The sequence below is a fragment of the Plutella xylostella genome, chromosome 31 (genome assembly GCF_932276165.1).
Source record: "Plutella xylostella chromosome 31, ilPluXylo3.1, whole genome shotgun sequence".
In the NCBI taxonomy this organism is placed as follows: Eukaryota; Metazoa; Arthropoda; class Insecta; order Lepidoptera; family Plutellidae; genus Plutella; species Plutella xylostella.
In genome coordinates, this window is record NC_064011.1 from 6,285,490 (window position 1) to 6,303,048 (window position 17,559).

A 17,559-nucleotide genomic window follows, 5' to 3' on the forward strand; every position below is an offset into this window, starting at 1 on the left:
GTATATAAGATGTTGTGGTGGTATTTGGAAATACAACTCTTAATGAGTGGTATTTCTAAATAGTTGTTTGGTGTTGGTTTGCTTTTAATGTAATTTAATGTTCCATTCTACGTTTTGGCTTATGCTTCTTCTAAATCTCTGTATAGTCTCATTTTAGATACTTTTTGTATGTATTTTGAATTCACGTTTGTTGATGTTGTAAAAATGTATGTAAACCGATACATATAAATTAGATTTTTTCATAGTAGTGAAGACGGTAAGTGCCAAAACTCTATCTATTATGTAAGATAAATATTTCTTAAATGTTGCAAAATGCATGCTTAAAAATGTTTTTAACATTTTCATTGTGACTAACATGCCCCTGTCGTATTTAGTTTAATATAAATTTAAATTTTAAAAACAAACTTTTCAGTCCTTTACAATATACCTACCAATCTCACCAAGGTACTACATATTAAACTTATCAGATTTGATTGTAGAATTAAGATTGAATTATGAGTAGGTACAAACAAAATAGTTACTCATGGAAATAAAATAATAAGCCACAAATAGACACTACATAAAGCCCACAAACCAAAAACTACAACAAAAAAAAACCAATATCCCTCCATCCACCAACAAAAGCTGCCCCACTCAGCACGAGCTCATACAACCGCCGCATTGCAGATGGACACGCGCGGCGCGCCGGTGCTGCACGTGCGGAGCCAGTCCTCGCCCGAGCATCTGGAGCACAGCGTGCATAGGAGTGAGTAGATAATATTATTTGTTGCAAAAATATATAAATAACTGTCCAAAGGATGGATTTGATGCTAAGAGTATTATGTTATATATTATATATGATGAGCAACGCGGAGGAACGCACTAATGAGGCGTCACCCTAAAGTAGCTTTTGTGCGTGGCGTGAGGAGGAGAGGTGGGAATACTGAGGGAAATCCTCTCTTATCCAAGGTCCGTTTATATATCTACAGACAATAAGAGCGGCCAACACTATTCTTCTATATGAAATAGGCTGTTCTCACACTGCCACTGACACTGTGTTGGATTGTACGCGTTTTCTACATATACAACCAGCGTCAAAACCACCTTAGCTGGGTTTGGTGCAATTTATTTTATCCTTTCGTGGTCATGATATTTTATGGTTTATAACAGGTGTATTTGTATCCACAGCGGCTACAGAAGAAGTGTGTCCAGAGCTGTGGGAGCGCTCCCCGCCGCCCGGCACGCCGCCGCCGCCATACGCACATAATACACAGGTTAGATACATTGTTAATTACCTTTAATAAACGAACAAGATATAGTGTCGGTGCAAAATAAACTTGTAGTCTCGACACATAACCTCTCAAAATGAGCTTTTATTTTGAATTAGATCATTTGTACAATTTATTGGTTGTGATTAGGTGAAAAGTTTAAATATCTTGGTCTGAAAGCATACAAATGTAGTTGTATAAGTCATGCGTACAGTAATTTCTTTCAGCTTTATTGTTTAGCAAAGTGTATAAGCAGGGCCACTACAGAAACTGAACCTAAAAAAGTTCGGTTTTTTCATTTGCATATTTTTTGTCAAGTTTTAACTTTAAAAAATGGTTATACATAATTATACATGGTTATACGTAGTTTCAACTAAGCGATAAATAGCCATGAATATATGTTGCTGATTATAGTTTTGTTTTGTGTTTCAGCCGTGTGCGGATCCCCAAAGAGCCATAATTTCCATGGAAGAAGATGACCCGCCTTCTGTAAGTATTCAATACTATATTTAAGTAGTGCAATCACTCAGACATAAATGATACATGATAGGGAATAATAGATAATGGTTGAAAAAGTAATAGACTGTCCCTAAATATGAACTATTCTATACTGGCCAATCTACCTGCCACACATATTTAATTGTTAGTAATATTAATCCTAACATTAATTCCAGGAAAACTCATCTTACTCCGGGTTATTCTCAAACCTACGCACAGTACGAGAGTCTAAAGCAAGATTTGCTGTTCTGTTGAACTGGCTACTTGGGGAACGAAGGTAGGAGTTAACTTTAAATACATATACATATACATACTACTAAAGAGAAATATCAGTCAAAAATGACAGTCTGTAAGTTTCGCATATATTGTCGCCATCACTATCCCTGAATATTAAGCATTTTCACTAAATATCTGTATTTTACGTGATACGTCGATACGTCTACATACAGTAAAATATTGGTGGTATTTGTATGCATTAATTGAATCTAGGGCTAGTAGTAATTTTTGTAAATATTCGAAATATCAATAATAAATCATGTATAAATTGATACATAAATCATCTGGCACAGACATCTGCCACAAACAAAAACTACCCTGATTCGAATGTAATAAGGGTTTTGACTTTTGACAGAAGTCTTTCCCCGTGGAATGGGATATAGAGAATATTAAATCCGTATTTTCCTTATATTCATTACCGGTGTAGTAAATTAAAAAAAAAACCTTCTACAACTTCACTTTTCCAATATACAAAATCACCTTAACATTGACACTAATTTACACCATTCTCCTTCCAGGTGCGCCTGCGCAGCGCTCCTCCTCCTCGTAACAGACGGGTACCGGGGCGCCTCCGTGCCAATCTCGACCCTACGGCGCTGGGCATACGAGATACAGTCCACCTTCCTCACGCCTCACGCCGCGCTGAAGCTCACTCACGCCGACGAGCAGATGGCTAATGATATCGACCACATACTGTTGCATGGTGAATGAACGAATTAACTAATGAATGAGTGAATGAATGTTATACAGGGTGTAGGAAAAGTGGGGTGACTCAGGTGGTCATCCCCTTTTATTTCGCCTGGTTTTGAACGAACAGATTCCGGATCCATACATACATATACTGGTTGTTGTGAAAGGGGGTGTCTCAGAGGGTCATTTTGAACAACTTTTGTTCAACGAGTTAGCCATAGTTTCACCATACTATGTTAGATCATAACAAGAGATTAGTTGTTGACTTTTGACACATCCGTTAAGAATTTCATATGTAGATGACGTATAATTGATGACATTACAATGTAACAGGGGCGTTAATGATCTAACAGACTATGGTGAAACTAGGCAGCATACATTTATTCATACAACTATGACAATGTAAACTAACTGTACCATAAACCCATTCTTTCCACAGAATACGAGAAAGAAGAAATCCTACGCAACGTCTTCCGCAAAGCCCGACAGAAGGCGAAGGAAGAACTAACGCAACAACTAGAAGAGTTCCAAGTGAAGAGACAAGTGGGCCTGGGGACTTTATACGGACCTGATGATGCAGTGTTGCATACCGCTAGTGTGGATAAGGCTCAGGTATGTCACTTATAAAACTGTACCCTGTATAGGTAGCTAGCTAGGCTTACTATGCGTCTTTTGTCTAAACTCTCGTATAGCTATATTGTAAAACCTATAGCATCTACACAACGAATGCATAAGTGAATGGAAGAATGAACAAAATAAAGAATGAATGAATGAAGTAATAGACGCAACAACTAGAAGAGTTCCAAGTGAAGAGACAAGTGGGCCTGGGGACTTTATACGGACCTGATGATGCCGTGTTGCATACTGCTAGTGTGGATAAGGCTCAGGTATGTCACTGATAAAAAAATCTACCCTGTATAGGTAGCTGGTCTTACTACGCGTCTTTTGTCTAAACTCTCGTATAGTTATCGTAAAACTAATAGCTTCTACACAACAAAGGCATGAGTGATCGAAATAATGGACGAAAGAATGAATGAATGAATAAGTAATAGACGCAAACAAATTACTGTTCGATTTCAAGAATTTCCACAAGTCTTTCTGTGTGTTTTTATTCGTTTGTATTCAACCCTACTCTTCACATTGATTTCTGTTCTAGAACCAACTGCTAACCTAAAACTCCAGTCTTCCAGCAATCTTACCCATTTCCTCTTATTCCAGGAGCAAGTAATAGTGGAGCGCATAACCCTTCAGCTGCTGCGCGGGCTGGCGGCCCCCGACTGCGCCACGGACGCGCGCGCCGCGCTCCTCGCCGCCGTGACCTGCGCCTGTACCGCCCTCGGAGCCCGGTGCGTTATACAGTTACAGTTACAGTTACAGTTACAGTTGCAGTTACAGTTACAGTTACAGTTACAGTTACAGTTACAGTTACAGTTACGGTTACGGTTACGGTTACGGTTACGATTACGATTACGATTACGATTACAATTACAATTACAATTACAATTACAATTACAATTACAATTACAATTACAATTACAATTACAATTACAATTACAATTACAATTACAATTACAATTACAATTACAATTACAATTACAATTACAATTACAATTACAATTACAATTACAATTACAATTACAATTACAATTACAATTACAATTACAATTACAATTACAACTACAACTACAACTACAACTACAACTACAACTACAACTACAACTACAACTACAACTACAATTACTTCACTTGCTGCACGGGCTCATATATACGCCTATACAGGGTGCATGTGTATTATACAGGTGTGCCAGGTGTTATACAGGGTGTCCTCCTAGCCGCTGTGTTGTGCGTCGCGGCCGCGCTCGGCGCCCGGTGCCAGTGTTATACAGGGTGTTTTAAAGTGGTGTTGTAGGGCGAAAGGAGGCGTAGATTTTGCATAGGCCCAGTACACATCACCCCAGACCACATTCTAACCATCGAACTCCTGTTTCAGGCCGGCAACACTAGCGGCGGCGGTGGGCGGATCCCGACCTACATTTCTACAGAGAGACAAGGTGTACAAGCAACGACTCAAGCAGTTGACCAAACAGAACCCGCAACCGGTATGTACCTAATTATGTAGAGGCTTCTACTGTTTAGTTAGACGTATTTAGGTTTACAGGGAAGAAAATGGAATCCGGAGATTTTTCTAGTAAACGGTCCGATACATACTTATAAGCTACATCACCCAGTATGTGATTCAGAATAAATTCAGCCCTATTCAGCCAGGCAAAAGCGAACGATTTGTTGCAACACTAGCGCTACGACAGGCGATGGAACTACTTTCACCATCGTACCTCATCTTTCACCATATTTCGGTGTCATCTTTGCTTGTGTCTTGGGCGGAATATCTGTCTAAATGGCACATTAGCGGCGGCGCCGGGCGGATCCCGCCCTACATTTCTACAGAGAGACAAGGTGTACAAGCAACGACTCAAGCAGCTCACTAAGCAGAACCCGCAACCGGTACGTATTGTATAGTCTTCTAGTGTTGGTAGACATCTTTAGGTATACCAATAGGAAATGGTAGATGGAGACTTTTCTAGTAAGCTTTCGATGTCGATTCGATAGATACTTGCAAGCTACAGCAACCAGTAATGTGATTCAGTATAAATTTCGCCCTAGACGAAGAAAATAGCAAACGATTTGTTGCCACACTAGCGCTACGACAGACGATGGAACTACTGTGACCATCGGACCTCATATTTGGGTGTCATTATGGCTTTTGTTTCAACCCAACGCCATCTAGCGAAACTTCGCAGCAATACAAACCACTTCACGTATACTTTTCTATGTTTCTATATTACTAATAACAATATATTCCCTCCAACAGTTCGTAGTCCGCGGCCACCACCTGCAACTCCAAGCCTTGACGTCAGTAGCTCACTGCCACGCCTGCGACTTACCATTGTGGGGACTGGCGCCTCAAGCTTACGTGTGCACAGGTATGTTGGACGACTCTGGAAGTAATCTATGATTACCGATAGATGGCGTTGAACCGAGACAAGTGATTGTTGTATCTTAACATAGTACAGCCTGGCAAGAAGAATATGGGAGCCACTTTTTCTAATACATGGTCTATTACATGACCACCCAAGTAGAATTCCGGTAGGCTTAATTAGGGCTGTCAGCGCAAAAACAAGTTGTTCCGCTTCTAAACGTATTTGCCAGACTGTAAGACAACGGTAACAGATATTGTATCTTCGAATTTCGAATGGATGAATAAAGTATAAAATGCTTCTCTGTAGCAGATTATGGTCAATAGCTTTTAACATTTATAACGAGCAATAATTGATGAACTACTTATTCTAATTAATAATCACACTTTCCCCCCACAGATTGCAATCTCCGCGTCCACCGCACCTGCACAAAAGCGGTCGAAGAGCCATGTTGCCTCGACTCTGAGCACCACAACAATAGGATCTCGCGCTTTATGGAGAGGATACACCACAACAACACGACTAGCAGTATGTATTGTAACAATATCGTCACTAGTGGATCTGACAACAACAGGATCTCGCGCTCATGGAGAGGATACACCACAACAACACGACTAGCAGTATGTATTGTAACAATATCGTCTCTAGTGGATCTGACAACAACAGGATCTGCTTCATGGAAAGGATACACCACAACAACACGACTAGCAGTATGTATTGTAACAATATCGTCACTAGTGGATCTGACAAGCTTCATGGAGAGGATACACCACAACAACACGACTAGCAGTATGTATTGTAACAATATCGTCACTAGTGGATCTGACAAGCTTCATGGAGAGGATACACCACAACAACACGACTAGCAGTATGTATTGTAACAATATCGTCACTAGTGGATCTGACAAGCTTCATGGAGAGGATACACCACAACAACACGACTAGCAGTATGTATTGTAACAATATCGTCACTAGTGGATCTGACAAGCTTCATGGAGAGGATACACCACAACAACACGACTAGCAGTATGTATTGTAACAATATCGTCACTAGTGGATCTGACAAGCTTCATGGAGAGGATACACCACAACAACACCACTAGCAGTATGTATTGTAACAATATCGTCACTAGTGGATCTGACAAGCTTCATGGAGAGGATACACCACAACAACACGACTAGCAGTATGTATTGTAACAATATCGTCTCTAGTGGATCTGACAACAACAGGATCTGCTTCATGGAGAGGATACACCACAACAACACGACTAGCAGTATGTATTGTAACAATATCGTCACTAGTGGATCTGACAAGCTTCATGGAGAGGATACACCACAACAACACGACTAGCAGTATGTATTGTAACAATATCGTCTCTAGTGGATCTGACAACAACAGGATCTGCTTCATGGAGAGGATACACCACAACAACACGACTAGCAGTATGTATTGTAACAATATCGTCACTAGTGGATCTGACAAGCTTCATGGAGAGGATACACCACAACAACACGACTAGCAGTATGTATTGTAACAATATCGTCACTAGTGGATCTGACAAGCTTCATGGAGAGGATACACCACAACAACACGACTAGCAGTATGTATTGTAACAATATCGTCACTAGTGGATCTGACAAGCTTCATGGAGAGGATACACCACAACAACACGACTAGCAGTATGTATTGTAACAATATCGTCACTAGTGGATCTGACAAGCTTCATGGAGAGGATACACCACAACAACACGACTAGCAGTATGTATTGTAACAATATCGTCACTAGTGGATCTGACAAGCTTCATGGAGAGGATACACCACAACAACACGACTAGCAGTATGTATTGTAACAATATCGTCACTAGTGGATCTGACAAGCTTCATGGAGAGGATACACCACAACAACACGACTAGCAGTATGTATTGTAACAATATCGTCACTAGTGGATCTGACAAGCTTCATGGAGAGGATACACCACAACAACACGACTAGCAGTATGTATTGTAACAATATCGTCACTAGTGGATCTGACAAGCTTCATGGAGAGGATACACCACAACAACACGACTAGCAGTATGTATTGTAACAATATCGTCACTAGTGGATCTGACAAGCTTCATGGAGAGGATACACCACAACAACACGACTAGCAGTATGTATTGTAACAATATCGTCACTAGTGGATCTGACAAGCTTCATGGAGAGGATACACCACAACAACACCACTAGCAGTATGTATTGTAACAATATCGTCACTAGTGGATCTGACAACAACAGGATCTAGCGCTTCATGGAGAGGATACACCACAACAACACCACTAGCAGTATGTATTGTAACAATATCGTCACTAGTGGATCTGACAACAACAGGATCTCGCGCTTCATGGAGAGGATACACCACAACAACACCACTAGCAGTATGTATTGTAACAATATCGTCACTAGTGGATCTGACAACAACAGGATCTCGCGCTTCATGGAGAGGATACACCACAACAACACCACTAGCAGTATGTATTGTAACAATATCGTCACTAGTGGATCTGACAACAACAGGATCTCGCGCTTCATGGAGAGGATACACCACAACAACACCACTAGCAGTATGTATTGTAACAATATCGTCACTAGTGGATCTGACAACAACAGGATCTCGCGCTTCATGGAGAGGATACACCACAACAACACGACTAGCAGTATGTATTGTAACAATATCGTCACTAGTGGATCTGACAACAACAGGATCTCGGGCTTCATGGAGAGGATACACCACAACAACACGACTAGCAGTATGTATTGTAACAATATCGTCACTAGTGGATCTGACAACAACAGGATCTCGGGCTTCATGGAGAGGATACACCACAACAACACGACTAGCAGTATGTATTGTAACAATATCGTCACTAGTGGATCTGACAACAACAGGATCTCGGGCTTCATGGAGAGGATACACCACAACAACACGACTAGCAGTATGTATTGTAACAATATCATCACTAGTGGATCTGACAACAACAGGATCTCGCGCTTCATGGAGAGGATACACCACAACAACACGACTAGCAGTATGTATTGTAACAATATCGTCACTAGTGGATCTGACAACAACAGGATCTCGGGCTTCATGGAGAGGATACACCACAACAACACGACTAGCAGTATGTATTGTAACAATATCGTCACTAGTGGATCTGACAACAACAGGATCTCGCGCTTCATGGAGAGGATACACCACAACAACACGACTAGCAGTATGTATTGTAACAATATCGTCACTAGTGGATCTGACAACAACAGGATCTCGGGCTTCATGGAGAGGATACACCACAACAACACGACTAGCAGTATGTATTGTAACAATATCGTCACTAGTGGATCTGACAACAACAGGATCTCGCGCTTCATGGAGAGGATACACCACAACAACACGACTAGCAGTATGTATTGTAACAATATCGTCACTAGTGGATCTGACAACAACAGGATCTCGGGCTTCATGGAGAGGATACACCACAACAACACGACTAGCAGTATGTATTGTAACAATATCGTCACTAGTGGATCTGACAACAACAGGATCTCGCGCTTCATGGAGAGGATACACCACAACAACACGACTAGCAGTATGTATTGTAACAATATCGTCACTAGTGGATCTGACAACAACAGGATCTCGCGCTTCATGGAGAGGATACACCACAACAACACGACTAGCAGTATGTATTGTAACAATATCGTCACTAGTGGATCTGACAACAACAGGATCTCGCGCTTCATGGAGAGGATACACCACAACAACACGACTAGCAGTATGTATTGTAACAATATCGTCACTAGTGGATCTGACAACAACAGGATCTCGCGCTTCATGGAGAGGATACACCACAACAACACGACTAGCAGTATGTATTGTAACAATATCGTCACTAGTGGATCTGACAACAACAGGATCTCGCGCTTCATGGAGAGGATACACCACAACAACACGACTAGCAGTATGTATTGTAACAATATCGTCACTAGTGGATCTGACAACAACAGGATCTCGGGCTTCATGGAGAGGATACACCACAACAACACGACTAGCAGTATGTATTGTAACAATATCGTCACTAGTGGATCTGACAACAACAGGATCTCGCGCTTCATGGAGAGGATACACCACAACAACACCACTAGCAGTATGTATTGTAACAATATCGTCACTAGTGGATCTGACAACAACAGGATCTCGGGCTTCATGGAGAGGATACACCACAACAACACGACTAGCAGTATGTATTGTAACAATATCGTCACTAGTGGATCTGACAACAACAGGATCTCGCGCTTCATGGAGAGGATACACCACAACAACACGACTAGCAGTATGTATTGTAACAATATCGTCACTAGTGGATCTGACAACAACAGGATCTCGGGCTTCATGGAGAGGATACACCACAACAACACGACTAGCAGTATGTATTGTAACAATATCGTCACTAGTGGATCTGACAACAACAGGATCTCGCGCTTCATGGAGAGGATACACCACAACAACACGACTAGCAGTATGTATTGTAACAATATCGTCACTAGTGGATCTGACAACAACAGGATCTCGCGCTTCATGGAGAGGATACACCACAACAACACGACTAGCAGTATGTATTGTAACAATATCGTCACTAGTGGATCTGACAACAACAGGATCTCGGGCTTCATGGAGAGGATACACCACAACAACACGACTAGCAGTATGTATTGTAACAATATCGTCACTAGTGGATCTGACAACAACAGGATCTCGCGCTTCATGGAGAGGATACACCACAACAACACGACTAGCAGTATGTATTGTAACAATATCGTCACTAGTGGATCTGACAACAACAGGATCTCGCGGTTAATGGAGAGGATACACCACAACAACACGACTAGCAGTATGTATTGTAACAATATCGTCACTAGTGGATCTGACAACAACAGGATCTCGCGGTTAATGGACAGGATACACCACAACAACACGACTAGCAGTATGTATTGTAACAATATCGTCACTAGTGGATCTGACAACAACAGGATCTGCTTCATGGAGAGGATACACCACAACAACACGACTAGCAGTATGTATTGTAACAATATCGTCACTAGTGGATCTGACAACAACAGGATCTCGCGGTTAATGGACAGGATACACCACAACAACACGACTAGCAGTATGTATTGTAACAATATCGTCACTAGTGGATCTGACAACAACAGGATCTCGCGCTTCATGGAGAGGATACACCACAACAACACGACTAGCAGTATGTATTGTAACAATATCGTCACTAGTGGATCTGACAACAACAGGATCTCGCGGTTAATGGAGAGGATACACCACAACAACACGACTAGCAGTATGTATTGTAACAATATCGTCACTAGTGGATCTGACAACAACAGGATCTCGCGGTTAATGGACAGGATACACCACAACAACACGACTAGCAGTATGTATTGTAACAATATCGTCACTAGTGGATCTGACAACAACAGGATCTCGCGCTTCATGGAGAGGATACACCACAACAACACCACTAGCAGTATGTATTGTAACAATATCGTCACTAGTGGATCTGACAACAACAGGATCTCGCGCTTCATGGAGAGGATACACCACAACAACACGACTAGCAGTATGTATTGTAACAATATCGTCACTAGTGGATCTGACAACAACAGGATCTGCTTCATGGAGAGGATACACCACAACAACACGACTAGCAGTATGTATTGTAACAGATTACTGAATAGTTATGGCTACTACTCCATCGCGTCAACCGCTGCATGCTAAAATATGCCTAAAAGCTCAGCGGTAGAGTTGTGATTGCATCGCAACACCCTATACCATAGAAATCTCTCCACCCTGAATTTGGTTCTACCATAAGCACCCATAAGTATCTTTTCTTATCGAAAGATAATGGTGGGTGGGTTTCTTACCAAATTTTTTGTGAATGTAATGTGTGTAATCATGGATTCTGAACTCCATCCATGTGAAACTATTATCACATTCATTACATTTACACGATAATAATGCTGAAATCTTGCTTGATATATTTTAAATTTTCTAAAAAATATTTTTTAGATTTCTGATAAAACAAGAATGTTTTTATTCATTATTTAGATAGTTCAAATTTTAAACGGTGACATTATCTTTAAATATAAAAAAAAATATTATAGATTTAAGTTATTCAACTATCTTCCCTTGTTCTAGATCCAGATTCGGGTGAGAAAAAATCGCGCAAAACGTCCAGCACTGCGCATTTTCTCAACAGTAAGTATACATATACGCTTCATTTATTTTAATTATGTATTAGTAAGTTGATTAGTTTGAAAAAATCTACTTATGTTATAAACGTGGCCGGGTAAGAATGGGTGTTTGTAGTTAATCTTTCATGGCAACGGCTGGACCTATTTTTATAAAATTTGGCATGTAGTAAGCTGACACCCAGACACCCTGGATTACCACATATGCTGGAATATCTACGAGAAAACGACGAGGCGAGGCGAAGTTATATAAGTTAAATATTAGGTTTTTTCTACAACATATTATAACCATCAAGGTTGCCTGTAAGAGATCGCTCTTAGCGATAAGGCCGCCTATTTTTAATTGCTCCTAGTTTATAAGTATTCTTTGTATATTTTATCATTTGTGGTCATAAAGATACATATATTATATTTTATTCTAATCATATAATATTTGTTTCAGTGGAGAGAAGTGTCCGCAAGATGGAAGACGATTCGACGTGGGACGCGCCGCCGCAACACGCACCAGGTAAGTGGAGGTTGCTATAGTATATCTACCATTTGAGGAGATATGTTGGAGGTTAAGTTTTGCGACTGTTACTCTTACATTCCATTCCCTTATAAGGCGAATTGATATTGTGAATTTGTGTGGTTTACTAGTTTATAATCTACCAATTGAGAAGATAGGTTGGAGATTAGGGAAGTATTGCGACTGTAACTCTTACTCTTACATATTTATTTGTGGAATAGAAATGAAATAGAAGTGAAGTTGTGTAGATTACTAGTTTATCTACTATTTGAGGTGATACCTATGGTGAGGTGAGGTTAAGAAATACCTATGGTGTGTTATTTTAGCTCAAGAAAAGGAGTGGCTGGTTAAATTAAGGTAAGTAACATATTTCTTTTATGATTTAATTCTTTCATAGATATTATTTTTACGTGCTTCGTGCTATTTGAAATATGAAAAAAATACATAAAATATATACAGGCAATCATAAATTTGAATTTTGAACAAAGATATTTTCGTTTCATATTGCTAAATTAAAATTTGGTGCCTTTGGAATTTACTACATAGGATTAGTTAACTATATACATAGGATTCGGGACGATTCGATCCGGTTTTTTCTCGGAAGCATCCAAAATCCTCTTTTATTTACCCCGGTTTTGTCCGAACAGATTTCGGATCCATATGCATGGATCCGAAATCGATAGTCCGAGCTTAATAAAATCGTACATTCGATTCGAAACCTATTTTTTTCAAAAACTCACTGCATAGTGAGTGGGTGTGAAAAGTCTATTTACTCTTTTTCTATCTAGCTCTACAAAACTGGGTATTAAATTAAATCCTTCACTATTCACCCACGCACACACACACACATAGACATATAAGGCATAGCATATACTATAGTATAACAAAAGTAGTAGAATATCTTTATATTTACAAAAATTTACAGTCTAAATTAAAAACTAGACTAAATAGATAATAGTACCGTCTAGGGCAAATAATCCTGATAAAGTCATGGGTCGCACTCACACCCTGAAATTTATACCTACGTGGCCTACTAAAGGTCGTCATTCTGAACAACTTTTGAAAATTCGCGAATAAAATAATGACTTTTCGTCAAAATTTTGTTGCTTACATACCTTTTTACCAGATGTTTAAATACTTAACAAACCCAATACCGTGTTTTTTAAACCTGTTAGGTATAAACTTTTTGTGACATGTACAGCAACTTCTTTCTCTATTAATTATGTCTCTTTTAGCCCATCCATCAATGGTTGTCTGGGAGAGATCGCCATAAGCGATAAGACCGCCTCTTTACCCTAATAAAGTTGTCGTGTAAAATTGACAATTATTTCTTGGTGTATCAATCTATTTTCTCTCTATGAGGCTACCCCTATATTTCTACGTCCCACGTCCACATCCGCTATTCTGCCGGCGACACGTGTCGCGTGAATATCAAACATATCTGCGCGTATTGTTCCCCGCCGCCATTGTTGTGAATAGTGGAATAGGCCCTTTGTGTGGGCTGATCGAAGTTTTCTATGTCAGGGTGTCCACTATCTGGTAAGTCAGGGAAAGTCAGGGAAAAGTCAGGGAAGCTCTAGGTGGTCAGGGAAAGTCAGTGAAATTGATGGGCCACCTGGAAAGTCAGGGAAAAATGACCCTTTTCTAGCATATTTTTTAGTACTTTCCTTTACTAGTAATACTATTTTTTTACGTGATATACATAAGTCATAAAATAAAATATCGTTTAGTATTGGAATATTTTTGACTGATCCTTACTATTATATAACAACTATACGATTAAGTTTTTTTAAATCTACGTGATTTAATAAAGTGTAAAGTTTTTTTTTTTCAATAAAGTATCACAGATGGAAAAAAAGAAGAAAAGTAGAAATTCTAAAATATTAGCTAGATCCCAAACTGAGCTGGTAAAATTATGTCCCGTATAGACAGGTTGATACAAAAGAGGGTAACTCGTCTCTCCAATCAAAACAAATTTAGTTTAAAGATTTTTAGAAGTTTGTGATAAAAAATAACGTGATTTAGTTGGTGCAGACGCGCTGCAGCCGCGCTCATTAACTGACTTTGAAAAAAAGAGAAGGTTCCCAATTCGTTAATTTTATACCTCAGAGAGATCGCATACGCTGCCTCCGCGCGGCATAATTTTTTTTTACTAATTTAACAGAGCAAAACAAACTTTATTCTATTTTGTACTGCATGTTTAATCAAATTTCATAAAAAAAATACTTACACAACTAACAAATTCGTCAGACAAGAGAGAGCAATACAAAAAAATGGTTCTGTTTCAATTTCTATTTCGGTTTCAATTTCTACTTCGGTGGTAATCAGTCTATTTTTGATGAGTCTATTAAACTAAGCAGTATAGCAACTTAGCTAAGGAAGCTGCAAGGCGGATGCATTTTTTGCGGAAATTTTCAACACTCGCAGATTTAGATTGACCTCCTAAGGCTTAAGAGGGAACCTCGAGAAATAGGAATTTAGGAAAACATTTGCTATCGTTTGTGCACTCATGCCGAGGCATGCCCCCGGGGCTTGGGTGCTATAAAGATAATTAATGCAGCTCGTGGCTGACATAGGTACTTTCCTTGATAAAATTTCGGGACAAATCGTTATTCACCAAGTAAATATCAACAAATTTTTTTGATTTTGATGTCAATCGCTTAAGTATAATATATTCTAGAGTTGCGGTTTTGCTTAAAAAAATATATATTGTTTTTGTTTAACTTCGGCGCAGTTATGATCACGTAAAATTTGACGTGCAAAACGTTGCTTGAGTTGCCTATCAGTTTGAATCTATAGCAAATTTAGAGAAAAGAAAAAACTATAAAACTAGTAATTTATTGTGTCGTTAATATCTTTAAAAAATCATGGAGATTGGATAATATTTAGAAGTAGACCACGTTAGTGTGTGTTAAGTGCTATACTTCCCTCTTAATATACGATTTTTGCCGACCCTGTATACAAGTTTTAATAAGTGTCAAACAAATTAACGCAAAACTTTGTAATTTAGATTTCGTCTTCCAATTACTTAAATTAGGTTTATATTTTGATCTTTGGTCAGGGAAATTTTCTGAAACGGTCAGGGAAAGTCAGGGAAAAGTCAGGGAATTTTTTGGAGCATTCTGAGTGGACACCCTGCTATGTAGATGAAGTGGGTGCCACTACGGTGTTTTAATAGGAACTAGATGGAGGGCGGTGCAAAAGAAACGTCACGAAACATAACACGGCACGTCTAACACTCAGCTCTTATGTTATGTATTGAATTCTTTATTGCACAAATATAAGAAATTAATGTACAAAAGGAGGTCTTAATGCCAAGAGCATTTTCTAGCAGCCAACCTACAGGAGGTACAGGAAAAGTAGTAAAAATTAATATACAATACAGTATTTTGCATTATTTCGGTTAAGAGTTGTAACTTTATTCATTGGTGCAATGGCTTTCATCAGGTTCAAATTAATAAAACGGTTTGACAGTAAACAAAATGCGGACAGTTTTTTGCTTTGTTTTTGTATGTGACACACCATCTTGTTTGTATATTGTATTGTTAATCTAAAGGGTGCCACGTAACATCGCGAACTTCAGGCCACCAATGGTACCGGTCAGCAGCTTCATACGTAGGTATACTAGTACCTTGTCAAATTAACGAAGTAATTAATGAGATTTTCAGATTAATCATTCATAGATCAACGTAAAATTGAGTGTCAGAAATAACATAGAATAATAAACTTTTTTTTGAGTGTTGGCACTTGCTAGTAAGCTTTGTCGATGTTTATTAATTTATACCGGTGTGTGAGCGAGACAGCTGATCACGGCACCCTATGGAGTGCAGCCACCTACGACTAACTGAAAACCGATATAATACGACCTGCGCCACTGATGCACCCATTTACATAAGTATAGATATACTATACGCGTATGTGATGGCTCTATTATACACTCACGAGCAATGAATTTTTAATTTTAATTTCATGTGTGATTCATTTAAGTAATTTAGGTTTGTAAATATATGTATATTATAATTCTATTGTACATGGCTTTAAATATTGTATATTTTAGTTTAGATTTTGCATGTTAACCATAATTTTATTTAAATTTTAAATTACTGTTTACGTTAGTCCTTTTGAATGCTGTTGCACGCCTGTAATTGGTGCATAGATAGAATAATAATACCCTTAATTATGTCTTCATAATGTATGATCATATGTGCTGTTGGTGTGTCTATTTTTGTAAAATAAAAAAATAAAAATAAATGAAAAACTTTCACTGACAAAATTCAGACACTAAATAGCCTCAATTTTGTAACACATTTATTACAAAAAAAATACTTTCGATTTTAATTTGTAATTTTCTGATTCGCTTTTAAATCTACTTTAATTTTGCAGACGTCGTCAGTAATTTAGTCTTTTCCGTTTATCAGTAATGCATTTGCTACATATTAAGGGCGGGATTCAAACCGTCATCTGACGATGTGGGTGCTTCCCCGACTGAGCTACAATCTACCTTAAACCTTTAATAATTTTGTCATGGCAAAAAAAGAGTTGAACCTAAGTGAAAGTGATCAGTACATCGGGTTCAGTGACCTGCCTTCGGGAAATGAACTGATTAAATCCCACCCTGTACAGAGCCCTTCCCCTTGCGATCGTGCGTGAACCAGTCACCTATGTACTACATACATTAGATGCTATGTGTGTCAAATACATGCACAGCAAAAACCTCTATATAGGTATACCCATACCTAATACACTGAAAATCTCCCAAATATTTCAAAATTTAACTTTGTTCCTATAAGTATTTTGTATCGCTCGAGTTAAAGCTTTTTTATGTATATAGCGGATCCCGCGAGTTTCGCTTCGCCGTAAAAAGTTTTCCCGTGGGAATTCCGGGATAAAAAGTAGCCTATGTTCTTTCTCAGGGTCTAGAGTCTAGACCATAATTATTTATACCAAATTTCATTTAAATCCGTTCAGTAGTTTTGACGTGAAAGAGTAACAGGCAGACAGACAGACACAGTTACTTTCGCATTTAAAATATTAGTTAGGATCATGAATCTGGCCTTTGCCTA

General features: G+C 39.0%; 1 protein-coding gene across 3 annotated transcripts in view; it reads left to right on the forward strand.

Moving 5' to 3' along the window:
• Positions 1 to 17,559, forward strand: part of LOC105383869 (rho guanine nucleotide exchange factor 11) — a 156,673-nt gene that overhangs the window by 33,963 nt on the left and 105,151 nt on the right. For 2 of the 3 annotated variants that reach the window (XM_048632272.1, XM_048632273.1), the window contains exons 1-3: positions 7,964 to 10,337; positions 11,936 to 11,995; positions 12,431 to 12,496. In XM_048632272.1, the coding sequence (XP_048488229.1) occupies positions 7,979 to 10,337; positions 11,936 to 11,995; positions 12,431 to 12,496 (2,485 nt within the window). In that variant the 5' untranslated portion in view covers positions 7,964 to 7,978. Of the gene's footprint in view, positions 1 to 666; positions 746 to 1,167; positions 1,254 to 1,679; positions 1,737 to 1,921; positions 2,023 to 2,539; positions 2,725 to 3,150; positions 3,324 to 3,929; positions 4,058 to 4,701; positions 4,811 to 5,580; positions 5,693 to 6,085; positions 6,215 to 7,963; positions 10,338 to 11,935; positions 11,996 to 12,430; positions 12,497 to 17,559 lie in introns of those variants that run through there. The other variant, XM_048632274.1, reaches the window with a different exon arrangement.